The 26,890-nt window shown below is 42.3% G+C and overlaps 1 protein-coding gene across 1 annotated transcript; it reads right to left on the reverse strand.

The window, feature by feature from the left end:
• Nucleotides 1–1,001: 1,001 nt before the first annotated feature.
• SLC17A2 (solute carrier family 17 member 2) lies at nucleotides 1,002–18,401 on the reverse strand. Its single transcript, XM_036112287.2, has 12 exons — nucleotides 18,275–18,401; nucleotides 13,901–14,008; nucleotides 12,236–12,447; nucleotides 10,083–10,316; nucleotides 9,910–9,997; nucleotides 7,150–7,236; nucleotides 5,294–5,412; nucleotides 5,011–5,172; nucleotides 4,377–4,509; nucleotides 4,141–4,288; nucleotides 3,237–3,327; nucleotides 1,002–1,675 (listed from the first exon to the last, which is right to left on the reverse strand). Exons 2-12 carry the CDS (start codon nucleotides 13,926–13,928, stop codon nucleotides 1,541–1,543), a joined length of 1,437 nt encoding a protein of 478 aa, XP_035968180.1. The 5' UTR covers nucleotides 13,929–14,008; nucleotides 18,275–18,401; the 3' UTR covers nucleotides 1,002–1,540.
• Between the last annotated feature and the right edge of the window lie 8,489 nt (nucleotides 18,402–26,890).

Consider the following 26,890-nt stretch of genomic DNA (forward strand, 5'->3'; position numbering starts at 1 on the left):
CTCTCACTTTCTCTGTCCATTCTGTTGAAGTGTGTGGTGCTATCTCGCGGTGGTTTCGATTTTCATTTCTCTAATGTCTAGTGAAGTTGACCACCTTTTATATCTTTAGGTCACTTAGAATTTCTCTTTCATGAAGTCTCTTTTCGAGACATTGGCCCATGTTTCTGTTGGGTTGTCTGCCATTTTTTATTCTTTTTTTCCTGTATTTAATTTGCCCATCCATTTTACGACTCTTCTCTTTTTCTCTTCTTTTCGTTTTCTACAAACTCCCCTTCTTCTCTATATTGAAAATACCCAGAGGACAGAGCCAGAGTGTTCTCATCTTAACATCATCCTCAGAGCCTGGCCATGTGTTTTCTTTGAAACACTTGCTCAAAAATACCTGTTGATATGCGTTAGGAGATTCTTTTCCATCCCTGTGGTTCTGTGGGGCTTTTAAAGATGGCAGGAATTTCTCTTCTAGAACAGTTGTGGCAAAACCAGCGTCAGCTCTGTGTATGAGCTCTCACAGCCTAGAGGATGTGTTTTAAGGAGTAGGAACCACAATTAATTCCTGTTGGAGACAGTGATGACTGTCTGAGTCCTGGGAAAATAGGAAGAAGGTCAAACGATCTTTTTCAATCCCGAAAAAGGAACTTCTATGGTATGTGAAGTCATTCTATGTTTTCTTCCATCCTGTTATACCTTCAGTATTCTTCTCCTTATAAATCATCATTTCATTTGGATCATCTGTTGCCTCCCTTCAATTTTCATTACAAACTATCTCCTTATACCTTCTGAAAGTGCCCATCTTGCCTCCCCTTGAGGCTTTCAATTCTGTCTTTTCTCTCCCTTGATTTCTAGTTAACCTCATTCATTTACTCTCTGCCTGGTCATTTCCTGGTCATTAATTCCCCGGAATCTAGCTAAGGATAAGTAGATATCTGTTTCAGCTGACAGAAATAATCCTCATCTAAATAATTTGAAAATGGTCTATTTTAATTTTAACATGTGAATTTTAATAGAATTTAGCCACATAAATAAACATCCATATTTCACACAATGTATACAAATAATAAAAAAGTTAATTCTGTGGATTACAGCCTTAAATTTCTGTTCCATGCTGAGCTCTATAACGCATGACTACAGCTCCTAGCAGGTCTTCTCTGTGTCCATAATCACCCCCATGAAGGTACTTATCAGTGATTATTTTCACATAGATTTTTATTCATCCAGTACTTTCCAAAGAGGAAACTTCAAAGGCAACAGGAATTCGCGTTTCCAGTGTGTCCGGCAGCTGTCGACCCTGGCTACATGCTAGAAACCCTGCTGCATGTCTAACAACCTGTGGCACCCGGCCTCTCCCTCAGACCAGTTCATTCAGAGTCTCTGCGGGCGGCCCCATCATCCGTGTGGTTTAGAGACTCCCCAGGAAATCCAACACGCAGCCAGAGTTGAGAACCGCTGAGCCTATGGCCAAGAATATGAAGAATGATGACACGTAAAAAACGTCACAAAAGTTAACGGTCAGCACTGCATTTCAGTTTGTAATTCAATATCCTCAGAGGCGGGTGAGGGTCTTCTCTTTGGCCCAGTCCTGGATTTCTACTTGTCCAAATGTGATGTAAAAAAACATGCCAAACATGTTGACGGCAGCGGACAGGAAAAAGACATTCCTCCATCCAGACACAGAATCCTGGGGGCAGAAAACACAGAACTATCAGTCTCACGGCTCCTTCCCCACCAGCTCTAGAAATCGTCCATTTTGTGTATCGCAGTATTGATCTCCAAGTATAGCAGGAGTGATCTGCAATAGCCACTAAACATCTTAACTTATCAAAGAAAGTTTTATGAAATTGTTGGAGACAGAATGACTCTAAAATGAACATTGGGTTCTGGGTCGAGATGGATTTTTCTTTTTTCTTAAAGATTTTATTTATTTATTTGAGAGCGAATGAGAGAGAGAGAAAGCATGAGAGGGTCAGAGGGAGAAGCCTGCGATGCGGGATTCGATCCTGGAATTCCAGAATCATGACCTGAGCTGAAGGCAGTTGCTTAACCAACTGAGCCACCCAAGTGCCCGAGACGGATTTTTCTTTAAACGAAAATGAATTAACCTACACTAACGTCTTTCTAGAAATCTGGATCTCAACATTCACAAAAATACCACATTACTCATTTAGAATTATGCCTAAAGTGACATTTTTAAGCTCTTATCCTTGTGTTCTCTCTGTTTAGCTGGTTTTGGTTGTAGACATCAGCGCCAACACCCCTTCGATGGGCCTCTCAACATAACGTGAGTCGTATTTGGCTGGAATGATCCTCCTCACCCAGGCCTGGTAAGTCATAGTTCATTTCTGGCATTAGAATCACAGCAGATTCCTAGCAATTTGGTTGAAAATGAACCTGGAAACTAGATCACATAGAGATGTGTTAAAAATAAACAAAACTTTTTTGTAAGTTGGGGTGCCTGGGTGGCTCAGTTGGTTAAGCGTCCAACTTTTGATTTCAGCTCAGGTTGTGATCTCAGGGTTGTGAGATGGAGCCCCGTGTTGGGCTCTGGGCTGGGCATTGAGCCTACATAAGATTCTCTCCCTCTCCCTCTTCCCCTGCCCTCCCTCCCCCACCCCGTTCTCTCTCTCTCAAAAAAAAAATAAAACTTTTTTGTAAGTTGACTCTTGTCATCCTGCCATCCCAGCCTGGCTCTGCTTTTTCTTCTGTCCTCCCAGCCCACACTTCACACTGAGTGAGCCTCGTGGCGCATGCTCACAGCCATGCTCTTGTCGCCATGACCTCACCTCCCTTTATTTAAACTGACCTTGGGACCCTTTATGCTTCCATTTTGTAATTATTTCTAATTAGAATGAATCTGAACAGACTCTTCATAATCTTTCCCTTCTGCTCCTCTGTATCTCTTACCATTCCTTGACATGTATCATTCACTCTGGTCCTAACCCAGAACCGTTTCATGCTTTTCTTCCTCCAGGAGCTCATTGGTGCTGTTTTTCTCTACCTGAACTGCTCATTTTCATCCATCCAACATCCATTCATTTTTAGAAGTTCAGCTTATATTTTTCTTTCCCTGGGGAATCTGACCTAATAGACTTTCATTTCGAGTCCCCTGTGAATAGAGGGACTGAATTGACATCCACGCTTGCTGTCTCTGTCAGAACACACCGTCCTGGAGAGCCGCCACCGTGAGTCCCTGGGCCTAAAACAATACCTGCCACTTGCAGACGTTCAAGAAACTGGCCAACCTGACTGATAAGGAATCCGGTGGCTGTGGAGGAGATGATTCCTGCGATGAGCCCAAATCCCCTTGAGATTCCCATGAGGAAGCTTGCATACCTGTGGGCCGAAGATTTTACAGATGATTTTATGTAGAAAGCTATCTGGGGCTTTTCAGCAACTCAACTTTAATGCAGTTCAATTATAATAGCAAAGTTATTTTGCCCAATGCAGTGTTTCGTTTACCTAAAGACATTCGGGGTAATGCCTGTTTGCCAACCCTGAAATCACCTCTCTGCCAAGTCAACAACCAGGGGCCACTTCAGTTTCTGGGGAGCCCAGGATCCACCTGCCACCCCCATCCCGAGGCCACTCAGCAAGACAGGCAGTGTATGCAGTGCCCAGGACCGCAGACTCCAAACAAACTGCCTGGGGCCAAAGCCTGGCTCTGCCTTTGTGTGACCTCAGTCCTGTCACTTCACCTTGGCGTGACTCAGTCTTCTCCCCTTTAGAGTGAGGATAACAATCGGACCTACCTCATGCAGTTGTGAGGATTAGATGTGTTGATATTCGCCTATCAAGTAGGGTTTGGCTCATGGCAAGTGCATACATATGTGGGAGCTGATATTATCAACACTCTGGAAGCTTTTCCAAAACACACGTGTGTGGGCCCTTTCCCAGAGCATACAGTTCCGTCTCTGGTGGGGAGGCTTGGAAAGCTTTTCATCTAAATGATTACTGGCCGAGATTGGGAACTGTTGTCCTTAAAATGCCATAATAGGTCATGGCCACGTACTGACGTTTCTAGTTATTTGTCATTATTGTACCATCATTTTGTGCATGTCATAACATGAAAGAGTTGCAAGAAAAAGGCTGAGGCCTAACACCTCCGAAAGGGCCCGGGTGAGGGGAACAAATGGAGAAAGGTCTTACCTGGGGGCGACATCTAAGGTGTTGATGATGAACCCTGAATCACACAGGTTGCTGGTTCCAGGAATGAGTATCAGCAAAATAATGGTTGTCACGTAACTAGAAGCCACGAAGGGCAAAGCCATGGCACATAGCGATGGAAGGAGGAGCCCTGGGCAATGAGACGCACCATCAGGCCCCCTCTCAGACCAGGTGTGGGAAAAGGGATTAGTTAAGCAAGCCCATGCACCTATCCTTACCTAGGGATGAGAAGAGTTTTCGTACAGTGATTAATCTGAGAAGGTTCCTGGACAGAAGGAAATCTGCCAACTGGCCTCCTAGAATCGTACAACTCGAAGCAGCAATGAAGGGCAGGGAGGACAGAACCCCACTCTGCAGGAAGGAAACATGTACGATGAGTGCAGAAGTGCAGATGGCCCCCATGCTTATCAGTTCCACAGACAACTGTGAGCCACCCCCGGATATTCTGAGTGGTTTTTAGGAAGTTAAAAGTTCTTCTTTTCCACAGAAGAATACCACCTCAGGTAAGAGGGCCAGTTACATGGCATTACACTGGTCTCAGGGAGAAAAGTGCTATTAATCTCTAAGGGACACTGAAGAATCGGCTGGTGTGGTGGTGTTGTTCAGTGGTTGAGGACTCAGCTCTTGCAGCTGCTGGGCCACTCAGTGGTTGTGCAATTCAAGGCACATCAGCTGACCTCACATGTCCCCAGGTCCATGCCTGGACAATAGGAATCATTACATGCCTTTCTCAAGGTCATTGTGAAGGTTAAATGAGTGGTTATGTGCAAGGCCAGAGTGCAGTAGGCATCGTGGAACTATTTCTCCTTATTGCCATTATTGTTTCCTTAGAAGTACCGGAAGGATACTCACATCTCTGATGTTCACGTGGAGCACAGAGCTGATGTACGTCGGCAGGTATGTTATGATTATGGTGCATAACCAGAAATGGCTGAAAAACCCCGTGAAAATGGCCCAAAGTGGTAGGCATCTGACCATAGCTTTTATGGGGACAGATCGTCTGGGAGAACTGGACTGAAAGGAAATATCTAATCAACATGGGGTTAGAACAGGCGTGAGGGTGCCTCTCCCATGAGCCCCACACCCTGCCGTAGGGGCCTCCGCATGGTCCACAGGTAGGAGGGATGCACCATACCTGTTGAGCCAGTGAGGCCACGATGTAGTCCTTTTCCTGGACGCTTATGCATGGGTGATGCATGGGGTCATCATAAATCACCGTGAACCACAGGAGACAGCAGACACAGCCAATGCTACCTGGGAAGCCGGGACCCCGTTAGTTTTGGGGTAGACTTCTGTGCTGGGAGAAGGGAGTTTCCTCTGATGTGGCCCACATCCCCCTCAAAACACACCTATCAATTCATGGTTATTCCACCATAAGGAACTAACTTGCCTGCTTCTTTATTTCAATTCTTTTACAAATCTCTGTTTTTTTGGTTTTTTTTTTTTAAGTTTTTTTTTTTTTAAGATTTTATTTATTTATTTGACAGAGACAGACACAGCGAGAGCAGGAACGTAAGCAGGGGGAGTGGGAGAGGGAGAAGCAGGCTTCCCGCTGAGCAGGGAGCCCGATGCGGGGCTCGATCCCAGGACCCTGGGAACATGCCCTGAGCTGAAGGCAGACGCTTAACGACTGAGCCACCCAGGTGCCCCACAAATCTCTGTTTTTTAAAAAAGATTTATTTATTTATTTGAGTGAGAGAGAGAGAAAGAGAGAGAGACAGCACAAGCAGGAGGGGCAGAGGGAGAGGGAGAGAGAATCTCAAGTGGACTCCTTCCTAAGCACAGAGCCCCATGTGGGGTTCGATCCCAGGACCCTGAGATCATGACCTGAGCCAAAACCAAGAGTCAGACACTTAACGGACTTCACCACCCAGGTGCTTCTACAAATCTCCTTTTAAAAGCTCTCCAGACACCACCTCTCAAATTTCGAGTGTCATTTGTCAACGTCAGAGCCCTTTGGAGAGAACTGAGCATGAATGTACCATTGCATAGCTGGTTAATTACTCTTAGGACTCCAGTGGTTTATAGTGTTATGTGTCATTAACAGCAATGTCTTATTACACACGTTATTGTCTTATTTTGGAAGATCTGAGTAGTCAGGATTGGAGAACATAGGAGTCATACACACACGAAACAACCTGCCAGAAAATCAGTGTGGCAAAGCAAAATTTCCAGCACATTTGCAAAAGACAATGTTATTTGTATTCAAACAATATGTTCATTATGAATTTCCAGAAGAAATATTTCTTGATAATACCTGATGAACACGTGTGGACCAAAGATGACCTGGGATTAACATCATTAATGAGAGAGCCATACAAGCCAGAACCATATTGAATGACATCATTTGGTTATAACAATAGAACAGAAATGTGTCTCATTGCTGAGATCTGTCACTTGAAGAAGGTAAAAGACTGCACCTGATGTGATAAGCCCCGGAAGTTTCCCTAGGGAAGGATGCATTTTTTTTTAAGTAGGCTCCACAACCAGCATGGAGCCCAGTGCGGGGCTCAAACTCACGACCATGAGATCAAGACCTGAGCCAACAACAAGAGTCAGACAATTAACCGACTGAGCCACCCAGGCGCCCCTGGAAGGGTGCATTTAAATGAGCTTTGCAAGATTTGCCTGGTAGAGCATAGGTTAAGGGCATCTTGGCAGAAATAATAATTACAATAAAATATGAAGACATGTTTAAAGTGTATTCCACCAACTTTTGGTGACACTGACATTTTAACCACAAGGCAACTAGACCTGGCATTTCAGATGTGGTGGTGGAGATTCTACAGAAGATGCCTGGGGTGGGAGGGGAAGGCTGCATTCCCAGTTCCTCAGACGTCAACACCACACGGAGTCATCTCCTAGATTGGAGGGAGGGAGCTACCGATCTTCAACGTTCTCTCTCACATGGGAATGGGTGACAGGTAATGTGGGCGTCCAACCAAATGGCTGGCAAACAGAGGGCTTGGGATTCAGGGGAAAATGACTCACCAAAGATGTAGAAGATAAAAGGCCAGCCCAAGGCCTGTGAGATTAGTCCCCCCGTGCAGAGGATGATGAAGGACCCAAACGCTACCCCTGAAGAGAAGAGGGACAAAAAAGGCACGTTATGAAGACAGCAAAGGGCTGAGATTGAGTGGCCTCCCTGGACATTGTCCCAACAGAGTGGAGGCAGACGTAGAATTACTGAGTGAGGAGAGTATTTCTTCCTGTTCACAGATCTCCCCTAGTAACATCATGTGAAGTACTTAGAATTGATAAACAAGAATGGTATGCCTCCTGACACTTCAAGAGCTCCTTAACACCAATGAGCCCAGTACAAATCCCTTAGTTTGTCATAGAAACTCTGCAATCATGGCCCACCAGTATTTCCTTAGAATCAGAGTTGCATTCTGGCAGGGTGCAATATGAGGTTGAGGACAGGAAAGAAAAGTCTTACACAGATTAATAAGATACAGTCTCTGACCTCAAGGAGACTTCAGTCCAGCTGGAGAGAAAAGCATGAGCAAAATTCACTATTACAAATATAATATAGTGTAGACTTTGGAATTTGAACATATTTAACAGAGATCCACAATAAGAAACGCATTTTACATGGCGACACTAAACATAACACAAATACATACACATGCATAAATCTCAAACAAAAGTTTCATGAGTCAATACTTAGACTCACCATGTGTAATGCACTCCAACATTTTCTATTCTATTCTATTTTGTTTTTAAATACTGGTTTTGACCCACTATATTAATTTTATGACCCCTGAATGGGTCCCAATCTGCACTTTGGGGGAAAAAAAGGATGTGGAATACAGCTACAATAATCAACTATAGTATGCTATGGATGTATACAAGAGGAGAGTGTTGAAGTTGACAATGAGGCTTACAAATTGTTTACATGAGCTAAGCAGTGAAATGGGTGGATTTTGGGTAAAAGAAGCTAGGATTAGAGGACCTTCCAGGAAAATGGGCTAGGAGAGTAGAGCCAGAGAGAAGGTAAGTGCAGATTGTAGGTGGTGTGATGTGAGCCTTGCTTACAGAGGGATGCTGAGTGGAAAAGCAGACTGGGACCATATAGCAGCCGATCTTTGTATCCACGCAATAAGGAGATCCATTTTTATCTGCAGTCATGGAGGAACGCATTGAAGTCCAAGCAAGTGAGCAAAGATGCCTTATCTGTGCTTTAAGGAGGTAACTTGGCTTTGATGGGAAGAGAAGTCTGCAGGGAACAAAGCTGAGGAGAGAGAAGACTAGCTGAGAGTGATGTGGTTTTGGAATATAGGTGAGGTTTGGTGGGGTGAGGTCTGGAGCCGAGGACCAACAAAGAATTCTTGAGACGTCTTTGGTGCAAAATGGTGGTTTATTAAAGCCCGGGGACAGGACCCGTGGGCAGAAAGAGCTGCTGCCCTGGGGTTGTGAGGGGAGGCTGATTATATACTGTGGGGCTGGGGGAGGTAAGGAAAAGGGAGGTTTTCAAAAGGATTTTCAGATGCTAAAGAGGACCTACCAGATACCAGAAGCCTTGCCATCGTCAAGTCAAGGTTGTTTTTCCTCCTCTAGCAAGGCGTTAACATTTAGATAGTTGGGGGCTTCCTGGAAGAATATCACACATATCCCACCCAGGAGTGGGAGTTGCGGGCTGTCAGCTTGTGCTTTGTCCTCCGCTAGCCTTCTGCTCCCTCATCAAGAGCATTTATAGATAGAGAAGACAGGACAACTGCAATGGAAGGAGCCAGAACGCAGGAGGGTTGCTTTGGAGTAAAAAGCATCTGTAGGATGCAGCTGTACATTGGAGCTGGGAGTGAGAGGCTTGAGGGAACCTCACTTCTATTCTGCAAGTATACACTTCCAGTGCTACCAGTTGGGGCAAATGGCAGTGATAAAATCATTTAAGTCCTTGGTGTGATCTGATCACATGCCCTGGAGAGGCAGACGCAGGGCGACTGAGAGTGCGCTCTGGGGTCAAACTGCCTAGGCTCAGATCTCAGCTCTGTCACAGGCTGGCTGTTGGTATTTGGGCAATTTACTTAATTTCTGCGTATGTTAATTCCCTCCTTTGTAAAATGAGAGTTTAAAAATTGTTAATTATCAGAGAGGTGCTGTGAAGATTAGCTCAGAATAGCAAAGAGCTCAGAAATCACGTGGGCTCTTTAAATTCAACTTTCCAGCCTGATTTCTCTCCTTACCACTGTGAAATCTGATAGTCTTAATTCTCACATGTATGTCTTTGCCAAAATAGTGTTTATACACCATGGGTAAGTATTATATAAGCTTACTTGATCTTTTTTTAAAAGACTTTATTTATTTGAGAGAGAGAGTGTGAGCATGAAGGGGCGAGGGGCAGAGAGAAAGACTTCCCACTGAGCAGAGAGCCCTTCAGGGGACTCAATCCCAGGACCCTAAGATCATAACCTGAGCCAAAGGCAGACGCTTAACCATCTCAGCCACCCAGGTGCCCCTAAGTTTACTTGATCTTTTTGCATTTATGCCCATTTAAGTTACAGACATTTTCTGACAATGCTTTGCTGACTACCCAAGCTCACAGTGGCCTCTTGCTTCTGAGCCTTAGTAGATATATGGCGCTGACGTATCTTTCTTTCTCTCACAGGTGTTATGTAACTGTCTCACATTGTCAAATTTCTTGGTAGCACTTTCTCCCTCTCCCCCCAAAACATCCCATGCAGAGAAGGGAAGATGCGTCCTCGGGGGCAAAGCAGATTACAAAGCTGTCATCCATATGCACATCCTTACCTGAGCCCGCAATGCTGGTGAGCTTGCTTCGTTCAAGTGGGGGAGCCCACTTGGCCCAAATTGTAAACTGACCTGTCCATGCCATTCCCTGAAAGGAAAATCATTAAGACCTTTGATCTCCAGTAGAATTAGGGCACCTGTATCCCACTCAGAATGAGAAAGTAGCTGGATACCTGGGCCATGCCCTGGATTGTCCGAATCACAATAACCAAAATCACTCCGAAGTCAGCAGCCGACGGCGTAAAGAGGGTGAGAAGAGAGGAGATCAGCAGACCAGCACCAAGCATCTGCTTTGCTCCAAATATCCCTGCTAAATATCCACTTGGGATCAGAGTCACTATTATCCCATAGCTGATGGAGCTAAAGATGATACCCTGAGTCTCTGGGCTCCATTCATATACAGAGGCCTGGTGGGGGGTGGGGGGAAGAAAGAAAATTATTTGCTAAGAAGTTCTGTTATGAAAATCTACTTCAAAACCAGTGCTGCTTAGGGTTGGTGGGGTTCTAGTATAAAAATCCACTTTTCTGTATTTTTTTTTGTTTTTTTAAAAGATGTTACTTATTTTCTTTAAAATTTTTTTTTATTTAAGTTCAACTTAATTAACAAATTGTGTATTGTTAGTTTCAGAGATAATTTAGTGATTCATCAGTTGTATTTTTTACAGAACAGATATCCCACCTCTTCCAAACAAACAACCAATTATACCCCTAATCTGCTCCTTTCAGAGGGGGAGTAAAATCAAAAGAAATGAAGAAGGAAAGAGATAAAGAAATGAATACACGACAGGAAGATATTAAATGAAAAAAGGCCATTGAGAGATATTTCATCTGAAAAAGAGCTTCCTTTAAATATTTGCTTCTGAGAAAAGTTAGGGGACATGTTGACTCTCATTTCAAAAATTAAAAAAACACAACTTTACTGACCTCTCATCAAAATTAGTCCTTAAAATCAAGTTTAGGAATTACGGTCTGCCTTGGCAGAGATGACTTCCTAAAACACATATTGCATATTAATAAGATCACATTCTTCTCATGATGTAAGCCAATAAATAATTTTTGGTAGCCTACTAGATATGTGGCATCATGCTATAAATTGAAGTAAAGAAGCAAAAATACATACATATATATATATATAATATGAACTATTTTTATCCATTTATAATAATTATAAATAATGCAAGATATATGATTCAGGTGAGAATTCAAGTTTGAGGATAAACATCAGTAAAATAAGGACTTTGAGAAGAGGGAAGAACAATTTGCAAAGATCCCAGGAAGGAAGCAATACTTGAACCATCCTTTGAAGAATGTCGATGATTTGCACAAAGAGAAATAGGAAGATTCATTTTTACTGAAGAGCGGAAGTGAACTTGTAGCATTTGAAATGATACCAGATGAAGAGAAACTAACCAGGGCTCTGATTTACTCAGAACCTGGGCCACTGATAGCAGATCTGAGTGTGCTGAGAAGTGGGGCCAGATTTTGGAGGAGCAAGCACGTCAAGAGAGAAGTTTGGCAACTTGAAGGTATCCTGGAATCTTGAGCATGAGAATGTGAATGTGTAGGATGAATTATGGAGAAAAGACTGGAGGCAGAGAGGTTATTATAAATAAGCTGGGCCCAAGGTAATAAAATCATGAAATACAAGGGTGACATTAGGAATGTACAGTAAATGATAGTTTAAAGAAAAAATTTAAAAATAAGGTGTAATCATAATTCTCATACAATATTGTGATAAAGATTTTATTTAACTCATTGATTAATAAGGGAATTGGTAAGATGTTACAACTGGTCCAAAGAGAATTCAAAGACCCATAAGTAGGAAGTAATACTGAATTAGATTTTAAATATATGGCAAAATTGGCTTATTCAACTGAGTGGCAAGTGAGGAGAGTATCAATTGATTTTCCACAGGACAAAATTCATTTGCAGAGCCATGGCAAAAATCCCTTGCATTACTATTTGTTATATAGAACTTACAGAGTTGCAGAATGGCCCCAAGACAAGGAAAGGTGCAGAGATCTACATAGAATCTGGCAGAAGGATGTGCTCTGTGCCAAGTTTTTCATGGAAGACACCTAGTATTCTGTTTCTTTGTGGAAGTTTTCACAATTTTTTCTATAGTCCCCCCCGCCTTATAATCATAACAATCTCAATGAAGGATTATTTTTATCACAGAGGTAAGAAATATCTCAAAAACAAAATTCCAGTCTTTTTTCGGTTGGTCACTGAAAATTCATGCTTCTATGCTTCACAGAATCAAGATCCTTCCTTTCAAACTGGGTTTTCCCTCTCGACAAAGAGCCTCATTCTCCATGATACTTACCCCTGTATTAAATTCCTTCATGGATCTGCTGGGGTTGTTGAGAGTGTCTGCAAGAGGTCCTTCTGTGGAGGCGTTGGGCAGACCATGCTGCTGAGTGCTGTTCACCATGGCAACGATTGCAATGCTCAGACTCACACGCTGGGTTATCATGGTGAAATTTGAGAAGTGCATGATGAGAGCCAGTCCATAGCGTAAGGAACAGAACTCTGGACCTAGAGGACAATATGGAAGCACACAATGATCATCCTGACTGAGGCCACCATCTTTCCACGTGTCCCATGGCTAAATCTGAAAAAAACATCAGAGACCTCACTCAGCCCCACGGCCTTTTTTTCACTGAAATAACCACGACTACATACAACGTTCCTTTGCCATATTCTTTAGTTGGCTGGAAGAGAATCAATCTGGGATCTTACAGTCAAATAAAGCAAATACGGCCTTTTTTTCCAGAGGTATGGGAAGCAGATGGTAACTATAGGAAAACCTAAGTGAAGGCATTTAGGTCACATTGTCCCAAAATAAATTGAATGGGGGAGATGGTGGCAGAGCTGGTGACACCCAGCTGCAAGTCAGAGGTCCTGTCTGTTCTGCATATTCATTCACCATAAAGCTTGGAAGTTTATACTTAGAGAACTGCTGTTGCAGGAAGCTAACCAAACCTCCAAGGATTCTCTTTGAAATATTTGAGAGAGAGTGTGTGTAAATGAGCACCTCCACTGATTCCTTGGTCTGATGTTCACTTGGAAACATTTTTGTTGTGTGTCCCTAGACCTGACTGCATATGCATTCAGCTTTTAAAAAACTAACGCGGAGAACCATCTTTACTGAGTTTGTAGGTGATATAGTGCTGGACAATTATTCCATATGTTACAAGAACAACACATTTTCTTTAAAGATTTATTTATTTATTTGAGAGAGAAAGGGCAGAGGGAGAAGGAGAGAGAGAATCCGCAAGCAGACTCCCTGCTGAGCGTGGAGCGCGACACGGGGCTCGATCTCAGGACCTTGAGCTGAAATCAAGAGTCAGCCGCCTAACCAACTGAGCCACTCAGGTGTCTCCAAGAAGAACACATTTTTTGAAAAGTCCCCACAAAGTGGAACAATGGACCGATATTGCAAGGGTTCCCAAGTGAATGATGGATTCGATTTTTTTCTGTGAATTTGGAGAACTAGAACTAACGAGAAATAAAAAGAGGACCTGTGAACAAGCAGATAAAAATATAATGAAAAAAAATAATTTTTAATGGCCAAATAGGCTCAATGATAGGATTATTTGCCTGCAAAAGAGTTATTCCTATGCTACTGGAGGATTCCAAGCTCTGGGAAATAGCCAGCCACTTGGCAATAACACTATAGAAGAATTCATACGTAGGTTGTTTAAAATGACTTTTTCAAGATTTATTCCATTCCTTATGTCCCAGTATTTATTGGTCATTTGGCTTGATTTCTGATAAGTAACTCAGTGGGGCTCCCTAAACAAAAAAACAACAGGTAACAGAATGAGGGGCTGGAGCTAGTACAATGTTCTATTGAGTCTTTGAGTCTTTACAACGGGTGACATGATTAAAAAAAAAAATTAGGAGGAGAAAGCAAGGAAAAGAACAGCGCTGGAGATGAGTGCCCACTCTTCCATAAAGTGCCTGCAAACCAGAGGGGAGGGTTTACCTTTCCTGGTGGAAGACTTCTTGTCCATTTGGCTTCTTTGGGAAATAGTGGCGCAGTCTGTGAACTTTCCCTCTGCCCTGAATCTCTTTCACCACGACTGGGTTTTATCTATGGGATGAGCAACAGTCCAAAACAAGACACACAAATAACTTTTCATGTGAACGTGGCCTTCTCTGAGCATCACAGTTTTGATCCAACACAGCTATGCAATTTACATTTTGCAGTACACTCTTGTTAAGCTAACGGAGGACTCGGTTTTTATAAGAAAATCGGGCTATGTGACTTAGAACTGGTTGTTTAAATTCTGCAACTATCCCTTCGCTCATCTGTTCAGTAAGAATCAGCCTCTTTCTGAGTGCTGCCCCAAGAATTGAATGAGAAACTTGCAAACCACAGAGAACTGTGCAAAGGCGAGGAGTACTGTGGATCAGAGGACAGGAAAGTTAAATAAGCTCAGGAGCTGACAAGAAAGTTCCAGAACACCCTTGCTTTCCTTATGACCGTGTTTCTGTTCCTTCTGGACAACCAGAACAATGCCACATTGGGTCTTCTCTGAACAAGAAGGATGACATTGCATAACACTTAGGTATACTACATTTGAGGCTCAGAAATGTTTCCTGCTGTCTTTGCTACACACAAATTGGACACTTTATTGGACTGAAAAGTTCTTCAGACCATCTGTAAAATCACACTGAGTGGGACTTTCTACTACATTTACAAATAAACCCAGTTCTTTTGACAGGAAAAGCGAATTCATGATCCCCAAGTGGACATGTTTAACTTGATATTTGTATACCGGCCGAACTCTCTTTGAGGATACATACACTTATTTCTTTTAGGAACAATCCTTATCCTCAGAATACTGTCAGTTTTGCAGCTGTCCCTAAACTGAAGCCCCCATGACTTTATAAATACATGTATCATGCTTATATTTCATCACCCAGAACTTTGCCTTCTTTCTGCACATCAACTTAACAAGAATTATCTGCACCCTTAGGGACGTTCATATTCCATGACTTTAGGACAGAGGCTCATAAGGAACGGTAAGATGAAGAGTTTTGTCCAAAAAATTCTTTGCAGGATTAGTTATTACAGCATAATATTGGAGACAAATTAACCTAACCAAAAGGTTTTTAGTGAGTCAACTTTAATAGATTCTTATGATGGACTTTCTTAAAATAACATCCCCAAGATGTTGACGACTGTGAGGGAAATGCGGGTACTCTCGAGTACAAAGCAGTGGCCGTGGCCGTGTTGATTCCTGCACATGCGCAGAAAAAGAAAAAGATTCACACAAGTACCAGCCGGGGCTGATTCTGGGTTATAGAACACGGTGCTCACATTATTCTTTACGATTTTCCAGATCCACCTAGTGATTTTTTTTTTTTTCCAAATCACAGATACTCATTTTATACCTGGAAGAAGCTAATTGAAAAAATGGTAATTAGGCTTCATTAGCATAGACAGGATAGCCTTCTGCTTGCCAAAGTTTCTAGAATTCTAAGAATAAGATCTCCCCCTCAAAGTTTTGAAATTTTCTCATTTGTTTACCCTGACCTAAATAGATGCCCAGTGCCTAAACCAGACAAGGTCAGCACCAGGAAACATGTTGGCTTTTGTCCTGCTGTGGAAGGCTTTCAAGTCTTGCTAACATCCGGATGGTGTCAGAAGCCCAGTTCAGTGCTTTTCACTCAGATCCTAGCTGAAGCACAATGGAAAGGACACCTCATTCACCTGGAGTTTGGACCACTCTCTAGCTGATTTACCTTGTTAGGTAAATTCCCAAGACTTGCCTAAAGGGAACTTCCTTGCTGTACATGCGACTACTAGTGTCCATACTCCCCTGAAAGCTTTCCCACCAACCTCACCAATCAGTCTGAACTCTAGAGCTGAAAGACACTCCAGAGATCCTCTGGCCCAACTGTTCATTTTGCTGGTGAGAAAATCGGTGTGCAGGACGTCTGAGAGGTTGACTCCCAGTCACATGGTTTACAGAGCCAGCACCAGCTCTCCGGATGGCCAGACTGTTGCTTATCCTATCTGTAAATACACTTTCCCTTTATGTTCCTAGTTTAAGCTCAGCTTAGAACACAATAGGGTAGCTTCATTTTGAGGTATTCTACAGAAGAATTCATATGGCTTTAAATGGTTTTAAACATTTATTCCAGAAGGAAATTTGATGATGAAAATACTTTCAAGTGGAGCTTTGAATATTGAAGAGAAGAAAAATGACTAGTTTTTCTTGCTTTTTGTTTGTTTGTTTGTTTGCTAGTGGAATTATATCACAGACCTGTCACTTCAGCTGTCCTTCCACTTGTTGCCATCCCTACCTTAGTTTTCACGATTTCACATACTGTTTTGAATTTTGTCTCAATAGCTGATTTCACTTATTAATTTCCTATTTCCTTTGCATGGGACAAAGAGAGAAATTGGGCAGACATCCCAAACTACTCTACACTAGGGTCTCTCAGTGATGTAATAATGAAAACTACTTTCCCAAAATAATCACAGAAGCATATGAAATGCTGGGGTCTGAGCCTTATCATGACTGATATGAACTCAGAGACAGTGGGTTGAGTCTTAGTCGAGTTGTAAACAGTTAAGGACCTTCCCATTCAGGAGTGACACTTCTAAAAACTAGTGAGTCCTAGCACCAAAGCTCTAAGTAAATATAGAAAAATTGAATAGACAGTAAACGAAAGTTCTTCCTTTTAAAAATAATTTGATGATACAGTATAGAGTTGTAGTTGATATAAATTAATAATGTCAACAATATGGTTTATGCAGAAGCAAAAGAGCAGTCTTTTTTCCTATTTGTTTCAGTCTGGAGCCCACTATTTTGTTAGAGTAGTCTTTTTATTGCTCTTAGATTTCCCCTAATCCTAAGCCTGTCTTGCATCATCTCTGTTAGTCAAGTCCCCCAGTTTACTCAGAGTAAATGTTACATGTGGTTGAAGAGTATGAACCTGTAGTTCAAAGGGTATCCAGGGACCAAGCTCTTCTGTGCCATTTACAATCTGGGTAAACCAGTGCATTTTTCATAAGCTACCAGAGCTTTAATTGAACAGGAAATAGAAAAAAAAAAGAAGTAATATGGGGATGATATTACTTCACGGGACAGTTGTGAGTGGAAAAAAAATGGTTTGAGGCATGTCTTCTAAATGTAAAGTATGCATTGTAAACTGTTACTAATAATCAACACTCACAAGATTGGCACTCGGGCCCTCTCAGGTTAATAAGTACAGATTTAGAGCAAATAAAATACATTTCTCTGGAAGTGCTTTTGATTGATTGTTAAATTGGTTTTAAACATGTCCTTTTAAAAGAAGGTTCTTCTGAACTAGAATCCACGAGGTGGGGGAAGAAGGGATGCATCTTGTACAGACATCAGAGACCATGCGAAGAAGCAATGTTTTCAATGTTAGTAAAACTGAGACCCCTTTTTATCACCTGCCTACCTTTCTGAAAGATTCTACCTTTATTTCTGCCTACCATGCTGATAAAACTTGTTATTCCAATAGGTCCTTTAAGTCATGCTGTCAATTCACTTATGGATTTAATCATGAAAAAAGAAAAAGAAAAAGTGTATCAAGCACCAATAGTGGGTGATCCTAGAAAGCAGGGTAAGGCCCAAATCAAGGGCAATTGGGTCACTGCCTTGGGGGACTCACAGCTCAGCTCACCAGGAGATCCGCGGGAGTGCCTGTGCTCCTTTCTTCCAAGTGACAACCTCAGGCTTGTCTTTCAGGCCTGTACGAGCCCAACTGTGCTTTGGACCAGGGATCTTCTCCGGCAGATTGGGAGAAGGCACCTTCACTGAGTTTGCGCCTAGGGCTTCCTGCCATCGCACCATAATCATAATCTCTCTGGGCACCTTTCCTGAGCTGTCCGATGAGGGCAACTAACTAGGTGAGCTCTGCAAGCATACAGGTGTTCTTGCCTTTAATCTTATTCACAACTTCATATTCTCCTTTTCTTGAGACACAATCTCAAATATGCATAGAAATCTGAAAAGACTCATTTGCCACAGTCCCCAAGCCCAGACCCGGTTAGTTCCGATCCAGTATTTATCCCACAGTGAAGCCCATCCGACTCATCAAGGTGTCACAGCTCAGACGGAATCCTCAGAGAATTGCCCAGTGTCCACTGGCCCTGGTGGCCTTTCAAGCCTTGTTCAATTGAATCGATTGAATCGATTGCATGCTTTAGAAAGTCTCCTCTTCCTTTTGGAAACAGAAACCATTCCCAGGTGGGAATCCTTAGGCTGCTGTTAACGGTTTTCCTCTGACTTCCCCTCAAATTGTTCCCTCCCTTTAATGGATCTCTGATTGATTAGTAATTATCCTCTGACCCAAAAAGAAGAAAACCACTTACCTTCACCATTAAACCAGTATTTTAAGCCCTAGACTATAAGGCTCCCTGAAGAAGTTTCTATCCTTTCCTCCCTTTCAAATAATTCCACAGAGTTTCACAAGGATAAGTAATGAGCCACGTGGCAGTCAGCATCAGGTCTGGCCTACATCCTCAGAGCAGAACACCTGAGTCTGACTCCGCTGCTTAATTTTTAACTTCATTTTCAAGTTCTCACTGATAAAATGAGGATCTCAAAAGGTGACATCATGTTTTTCTGCTTTGAACTGTGCATACAACCAAAAAAGTCAACAAACATTTTTCCTGAAAGGAAGGTGGCATGGTTTGGATGAAAGAACCAGGCGCCTGGGATTGGAGAGATGAGGTGAACCCCACCTTCACTTCCTAGTGTTTTCTGTGGCCTTGGACGAGTCACTTAATTAACCTCTGTGAATTTCATTAGTAAAGCAAGGGTTATAACACCCAACTCATGGGGTTATTATGCAAATTAAATGAAATACTTATGCTAACTGGTAGTCAGTCGTCAATAAATGAGGTGTTTCCACTAAGGGATTCTGCTAAGTCATCTAGACTTTCCTTAAGCTTTTGGTGCCCACTTTCTAATAAACTTTGGCTAATCCGATATCCTTTCATGAAGCTACCCTATGTTGGGGAACGTCATCAAAAACATGTGGCCACCAACTGACCCATGAGCTAGGCTTGGGCACTCAAAGGTTCCTCAGTCTCTCCTCTGTCCCGGGAATGTGGGTCCCACTTGCCTTTTCTGTTCCCAGAGGCTGCTCCAAGGACGTAACCTTGAGATGGTGATGTGGTGTTGAGAACGCCTGTAGGATATGTGACTGAGCACAGTTAGGGCCTCTTTATAAATTTCTAAGATTTGGAGGGTGGGTGCAGAGATCCATTGCTGCCACCCATGATAAGGGTCGTGCCCTTTGCTATTATTAAAACGGCCACCTGCCGACCTGGAGTGGCTGCCTCTGTCTTCAGTCTCTCTCTGTCCTCTGAGTACAGGGGCCAGCTTCCGATTACACTCAGGATGCTCCCAAGAGGGTGGCAAAAAACACCCTGCACCCTTCCTTCCTGTTTCTTATCTGAGCCTTTCATACTCCAATCTCTGCTTGACTCCTGATTCTTGGGTTATGTCTTATTTATGAATTCTATTTTTTGGTCTGTGGTTGCTACTGGATATTTCCAGCTTGATTCTTGACCCTTATAAAATGAGGTGGGGGCCCGCCCTCTCTCACTTTATTGGCGTCGCACTGCCTTGGCGGAGTTTCCTTGTGGGGTGGGTCTCACCATACTCCCACAAAGAGCCTGCTGGGGCCAACACCCTAGTTTAGCTACTTTGTTTCTTTGTATTAGCTTCCTGTCATTGCTGTAATAAATTAACACAAACTTAGTGACTTAAAACAACACATATTTACTCTTGCAGTTCTGGAGGTCAAAAGTCCAAAATGGGTTTCACTGGGCCAAAAATCAAGGGGTCTACAGGGCCACACTCTCCCTGGAGGCTCTAGGGGAGAATCCATTTCCTTACCTTTTCCAGCTTTTAGAGGTCACCAGCTTCCCTTGGCTCACAGCCCGTTCCTACATCTTTCAAGGCAGCAGTAAAACATCTTTAAGTCTTTCTAACTCTGACCCTCCTGCCTCCCTCTTTATAAGGACCCTTGAAATTATATTGGGCTCACTTGGAAAATCCAGGAGAGTCTTCCCACCTCGAAATCCCTAACTTAATCACACAAGGGATGTGCCCTTTGCCACACAAACTAACGTATTCACAGGCTCCAGGGACCAGGATGTATAAGTCTTTGAGTGGCATTATTCAGCCCACTTTTAAGTCACAGAGGAGTAGCAGGGAGAATTGAAATGATAGTTCCTTCCTCCCTTTAACGAAAATTCTGGTTATTGACTTATTGTAAAGTCACTGAGTACATGATCAGCCAACGAAAATGGTTAAAAAGAAGACATGTGAGGACTTTTTTTTTTTTTTTTTTTTGCCTAGTCTGCCCCAAAGACGGTGTGACATTTTCTAATTTGCTTGGGGGCACCGCATGACTTGGCAGTAGTCCTGGTAGAAAAAGTAGCCAAGGGGGGCCTGCGTGGTTCAGTCGGTTGGTTAAGCATCTGCCTTCGGCTCAGGTCATGATCCCGAGGTCCTGGGATCGAGCCCTATGTCGGGCTCTCTGCTCAGCCGGGAGCCTGCTTCTCCCTCTCCCTCTGCCCCTGCCCCCCACAGCTTGTGCTTTCTCCCTCTCTCTCAAATAAATAAATAAAATCTTAAAAAAAAAAAAAAAAGAAAAGAAAAAGTAGCCAAAAGTGGATTCCCTCCCAAATAGGAGTAAATATACTAAAGGAAAATCCATGGTGTCCAACGCCAAAAGTAAGATTCAAACTATATTCTTCAAGCTGCATATTTTGTTTAAATAGTGTAATCATATAGTTGAGTTTTGCAAGCTCCCTGAAGGGATCCCCTGTGTTTTGAAAATCTCTATATTCACAGCTCCTGGCACAGTATCTGGCCTATAGTATGTGTTCATTAAACATTAATTTACTGGGTGGATGGATTCTAGAGTCACACTCACCAGCGAGAATCAAGATTTCTGTAGCTGGTCCAAGCCCTTCACCTTCCATCACGATTTCACATTACAAAGTTTGTTAAATCAACTCCGGGAGCTACGTACTAAAAGAATGAGTATCTGTAACTTATGTGTAAATATCAAGAGTAATGTAGCAGAAAAGATCAGAGGTCCTTAGAAAGTTAGGTCTTTCTGGCCTGGCGTTAGCTGTTTCCAATCAGAGCAGTTTCATGCCACACTCTTTTTTGAGAATTTACTATGTTCCAGATGTGGTGCTAGCTTCAGAGAACACCGATTTGTTTAAGACCTGACCCATGACTCCACAGAGGTCGGAGTCCACTGAGTGAGACTATACACAGACAGACAACTGGGGTGAAGAGTGAAGAAAACAAACAAGACACGCATGAAAGGAGATACCAGGAAAGAGCAGCTGAGGACTCCGCCAACACAGGGGTGTCAGGGGAAGGCTTCCAGGAGGAGGCACGGCTGTGGTCAGTCTTCACAGGTGGTGTGGGTGAGTCAGTGATGTAGGGGAAGGACCTTCTGGAAAGAGCAAAAGCACAGAGGCGTTGTGTGGGGAATTGCAACCCTTCAACACGACCAGGGATTAAAGTACAAAGGCACGAAGGGGATTTGGAGAACTGACTGCAAACATGGGAAAGATTTTTTCTTTTAATCAATTGCTTTCCCCAGTAGTAGAAATAACTGGCCAGGAAAGGAAATAGAAAGGCATTTTTAATGTTCTCTAACAAGAAAAACTGCAAAATTTTTCAGAATCTCTTTGAACAAGAAAAGCATGACTCCAAGAAAGAAAACGATAAAATTTCATTAAAGGAGATAAGACAAGACCTCGCTAAGTGGAACTATGTACTATATTGCTGGGTGGGAGCACTTAATATCATAAAAATGTTGATCCTCTTGGAATTACTAAATATATTCAGTGAAAATCCAATTCAAAAAAGGGTTAGTGTCTGCCCTGGGCTCATGATCCCAGGTTCTGGGATCGAGCCCCGCATCGGGCTCCCCGTGCAGTGGGGAACCTGCTTCTATCTCTCCCTCTGCCTGCCGCTCCCCCTGCTTGTGCGCTCCCACACTTGTGCACTCTCTCTCTCACTCTCTCTCTGTTAAATAATTAATAAAATCTTAAAAAAAAAAAAGGAAAACTGGAAGGGCAAACTGGAAAGAGCCTAAAAGCCCATCAATGGGAGACTAACTGAACAGATTGCAATACATCTTTATATCAAAAAAAGTGAGCAACAGTTTAAAAGAATGAGTTGTATCTGTACTTTTTGACTTGGATGCTTTTGTATAATGTCATAGAATTTAAGTGAGTAAAGCAGATGCAGAGTACATAGAAAGGGACCCCCATTTTTTTCTAAATATTTACACAAGAAAACCCAGTATCTATGTATCTCTGTATGAGATTCTACGAGTCAGACCTGGCTGTTAACTTTGGTTATCAGGTGTGGGTAGCTAATGAGTTGGTAAAAGACGCTATAAAACTACACAAAAAGGTGACTACAAAAAATCAGCATTTATAGCCCATGCCTGTAGAATTGTGCTTGTGTAGATGTGCATAAGTACACGTGTATGTATTTGTGTGTGTGCCTGTGTATACTGGTGCATGTATGTCTAAGCCCACATGAACACACAGGGGCACAGACGGAAAGAGAGCGAGAGAGTCACAAACAGTTTAAGATAATTAGCGCTGTGGAAAGGGATATGCTTGACTTTCTTACTTAGGTTTTTCCTATATTGTTTAAAGTTTTATACAAAGAGCGTTTATTTATTCTGTAATCAGAAAAGGAAAAAGCCCATTTTGATTTTAGAAACACCCAAGCCACCCAGATCATACACTCCAAGTCAGGGAATAGTGGGAAATCTGGGGGAGAAGTCAGCAAGACCAGGTTGCAAAGGCCTTTTATGTAATATTTAGGAGTATGGATTTTATCTTGTGGTTTCTGCACTTCCTCAACACAAAGCTATGCAGACACAGAAATAGGAATGCACGGGCAGTGTAGCCAATGAAAATGGTTAAAAAGAAGACAAATGAGGACTTTTTTTTGCCTAGCCTGCCCAGAAGAAGGCAGGAAAAACACAAAACATTTTTCTGAAGTGCCAGTTTTATGCAGTACTTTGAGGAACATGTTTGTTTATTTTTATTCATTTATTTTTTTAAAAGATTTTATTTATTTATTTGACAGAGAGAGAGAGAGCACGAGCAAGGGGAGCAGCCGAGGGAGAGGGAGAAGCAGACTCCCCGCTGAGCAAGGAGCCCGATGATGTGGGACTCCATCCCAGGACCCTGGGATCATGACCTGAGCCGAAGGCAGACGCTTAACCATCTGAGCCACCCAGGCACCCTCTTTCTATTTGTTTTAAACAATTTTGGTCAAATGTAAAATTTGCATGAATTCTACAAGGAAAAATATAGAGACTTGAAAAAGAATCCATGCCAGGCTTTCTTGTGTTACACACCCAGATCCACTCTGTGGTTAAATATCACCTAGTGGGGAAAAAAAAAAAAGTGACTGGGAATGATTAAAATGTTTTAAGCCAGTGTGGGGCATGATCAGGTTTATACTTTTAGGAAGTTTCATCTGGTGGTTATGTCTCATGAATGAGACCATGTACATCCCTAACTGAAAAGTGAGAAACTCAAAGTGGGGGTAACAGAATGAAACCAGACTTTTGTTTCCAAGCAGGAGGCAGATGCAGATAAGCAGTGATGAGGACAAACAAGGGCTGAACCACAGGAGCTTCACATTATGTCATTCCACGTCACTTCCTTAAGTGAACATCATAGAACTTACTCCAATTCTGGCTGCAAAATGACACTGAAGTGGAAAGAAGTTGATAAATAGAGAGGGCTCCAGATCAAGGTCCTCAAGGATTTGAGCAGTTGCAAACATTGACCTCAAGTCCACAAAGAAGATATCCCCAGGGGTTCTCCAAGTAGGTAAAGATGAATTATTTCTATAAGGCCATAGGCCTTTGGTTGGGGCCTCGACCTTGGATGTGGTGTGCACCATATGGAAAAGACTGATTTTACCTCGTTGTCCCAGGTGAAAAGGAGGCTCTGGAACCTCTTTCTTACCTTTTCCCTAGACCTGCAACCTAATCACGGCCTTTCAGCCCTAAGGCCCCAGATGGCAAGAAGAGACAAAGAGGGACCAACCCAGGGGCACCAAGAAAAGGGCAGCCTTTGCTAGAATTTTAAGATAAAGAGAGACTCTTAAAAGCTACCATGGAAAGCTAACATATTATCTATGAAAGGGACAACTTTTTATCCAAACAACAGATAGGACAGTGGAGGAACACCTCAATAATAAAGTGGAATACAGCAAAAGAGAGGCATAAATCTCCTGTATTTGTCCTGCTCAGGGTTTGTGGTGTACTTATGATTTGAGAAATCCATGTCCTTGATTCCAAAAAATTCTCAACTACTATCTCTCCAAATACTTTGTTCTGCTCTTCTGGATCGACCTATGACATGTATGCAGAATCCTTTGTCTATCTTTGCCTCTTAACTGCATTTTCATATGTTTTTCTTGTCTTTCTGTTCTGTTCAGCATTCTGAGCAAATGCCTCAAAATTTTCTTCCACTACCATAAGGCAGCACATCTGAAATTTAACATGCATATGAATTACCTGGGGAATTTACGAAAGTGTTAACTATCTCAGTGGTCTGGGGTGGGCCTGAAGTTTCACATTTCTATGAAGCTTCCAGAACGATGCTGATCCTGAAGTTATTAGCCCACTGATACTTTGTGTAGAAATGCTCTTATACTCTCTTCCACTATATTTTGTCTATAATTCAGTCCAGGAATAATATTTAGTCTAAGATTTATGTCAGCAATAAGGTTTCTTTTTTCAAGGCCAATGTTTTTTCTAGTATTTCTAAATCTTTAGATTAGTCAATTTTTCTTATCTAATTTTGACCTATTTCAGTTTCATAATTTCCTGGTGTTTTTAAGTGGAAGTGAATCTTTTATTTCCTTGAGCATTCTAAACATAGTTATCTTTGTCTGTCTTTAAAATTATTTTCATCTGGAATAAATTCGCTTGCCATTTGTTGAGTTTGATCACTGTCTTTTGGGTTTATGTTACTTCATGAATTTTGAAATTTTGGTGTGCAAACCAAATTTCAGTGTTTTTACTTGTCTGTCTCTGAATCTCTCTCCTCTTTCTTCTCTCTCTCCCTCAGGGCTTACCTTGTACTGTCTAGGATTTTTTGTGTTGCTTTCACCTGCATTTTAAGGTTCGCATTCCAGAACCATGCCAGGTCTTGTCCTAGCATTTGAGGTCTCCCGCCTTGCAATGATATTCTGGCCATCACAAATCTGGTCTCTGATCCTGTAGGCAGCTTGACTGAGAGGCTAGCTGCCAGCCTTAGTCTGTATTTGCCTCCCTACCTCTTCAGGACTACATCTTGCTAAGGCCCAGAGCCCTGGACATATGGGGCCACAGATTGGTCTGCAGCCTCCTTCATGATGTGATAGACAGACTCAAAGATGCCTCCATGATCCCTCTCTCTTCATGTCCATGTCTGTGTTCATGTCCTTGAGTATGGATGTGACCTTTGATTTGCTTCTAACAAATGGAATATGAAAAAGGTGATGGGATGTCATTTCCACGATTATATTGTATTATGTTTTATTGGCCTCTGTCTTTAACAGGTTTGCCTCTCTGTCTCTCCTTTGCAGGCTCTGAGGAAACCAGTGATTGTATTTAGGAACTCCCACATGGGAAGACACCGTAGACAACCTCTACCAAGAAATTTAACCTTTCAGTTCTGCAGCTGTAAGAAACTGGATTTTGGTAACAACCTGAGTGAGCTTGGAAGTGGCTATTTCCTCCATTTGTGCTTTCGATGAGACCTCAGAGTCAGTCAATATCTAGATTGCAGTCAGGTGAGACCTTGAAGCAGAGAACCCAGCTAAGCCACGCCTCAATTTTGGATTTACAGATGCTGAATAAATATAAGTATGCATTGTTTTAAGCCCGTAGGACAATTTTGAAAAGCTCTAACACTTGGGTCATCAGAGCCTCGGAAGTACAGGAGAAATAGCACAGAATGGAAAAAAAAATATTTGAACCAATATTGACTGAAAACATCTCAAATACATTGAAAGACATAAATGTACAGGGTCAAGATAATCAGAAAACTCCAAACAGGATAAAACAAACAAACAAAAATCCATGATAAGGTGGATTGGAAGTACAACAGGTTGGTCTGGAAGTTCTCCTCTCAGTTGCAGAAAGAGAAAAAGATAAAAAATAAGCAAACAAACAAACAAAAAACAAATAAACAAGCCATCACAACACAAAGCCATTGGGGTAGAGAGAGATGTAGACCAGACCAAGGGAGTGATAGTGAGATTTGATATACAAAGGGGTGTGTGTGAGAGACAGAGACAGAGACAGAGACAGAGACAGAAAGACAGAGCCCTAGTCCCAAAGGGAAGAACCAAGCAGCCTATCTCCTCCTTAGGATCCCTTCATCTCACAGTCTAGAAGGCACAGGGTCCCTACTGAACCTGGGCCCTGGTGATATGGGTCAAAGGTCAATGGGACTTGTGGTTTTTAAAAATTTATTTTGAAATAATTTCAAACTTACAGAAAAATTGCAAGATGAATACAAAGATATCTCCTATACCCTTTACCTAGGTTCGCCAATTGTTAATATCATGCCACATTTGCTTTCTCTCCACCCATGTTTCTATCCATTTACAGATCTGTGTCTCTATACATAATTGCTGAAGCATTTGAGGTTAAATTGCACATACCATCCTCTATCCTTAAATATTTTATCTCTAAACTTGAATTTCACTAACTGTCTTAATGATGTCTCTCCTAACGTTCCGCCCTCCCCCCAATCTGGGATCACACATTGCATTTAGTTGTCATGTTTCTTTAGTCTCTTTTAATCTGGAACTGTTCCTCAGCCTCTTCATCTTTCATGACAATGAGTTCTTAAAGGGTAGAGGCTAGTGTTTTGTAGATTCATTGAACTTCTAAACCTCACTGCAAAGTGCCCTTG

The sequence above is a fragment of the Halichoerus grypus genome, chromosome 9, assembly GCF_964656455.1.
Source record: "Halichoerus grypus chromosome 9, mHalGry1.hap1.1, whole genome shotgun sequence".
In the NCBI taxonomy this organism is placed as follows: Eukaryota; Metazoa; Chordata; class Mammalia; order Carnivora; family Phocidae; genus Halichoerus; species Halichoerus grypus.

What these genes read in the sequence shown, in the direction of transcription:
- SLC17A2 (XM_036112287.2), bottom strand. Translation starts at nt 13,928, where the DNA reads ATGGACAAGAAGTCTTCCACCAGGAAAG. An exon ending in AAAACTCTTCTCATCCCTAG is followed by an intron (nt 4,289 to 4,376) that starts GTAAGGATAGGT and finishes CTCATTGCCCAG; the next exon opens with GGCTCCTCCTTCCATCGCTA. An exon ending in ACCTTAGATGTCGCCCCCAG is followed by an intron (nt 3,328 to 4,140) that starts GTAAGACCTTTC and finishes TTCGGCCCACAG; the next exon opens with GTATGCAAGCTTCCTCATGG.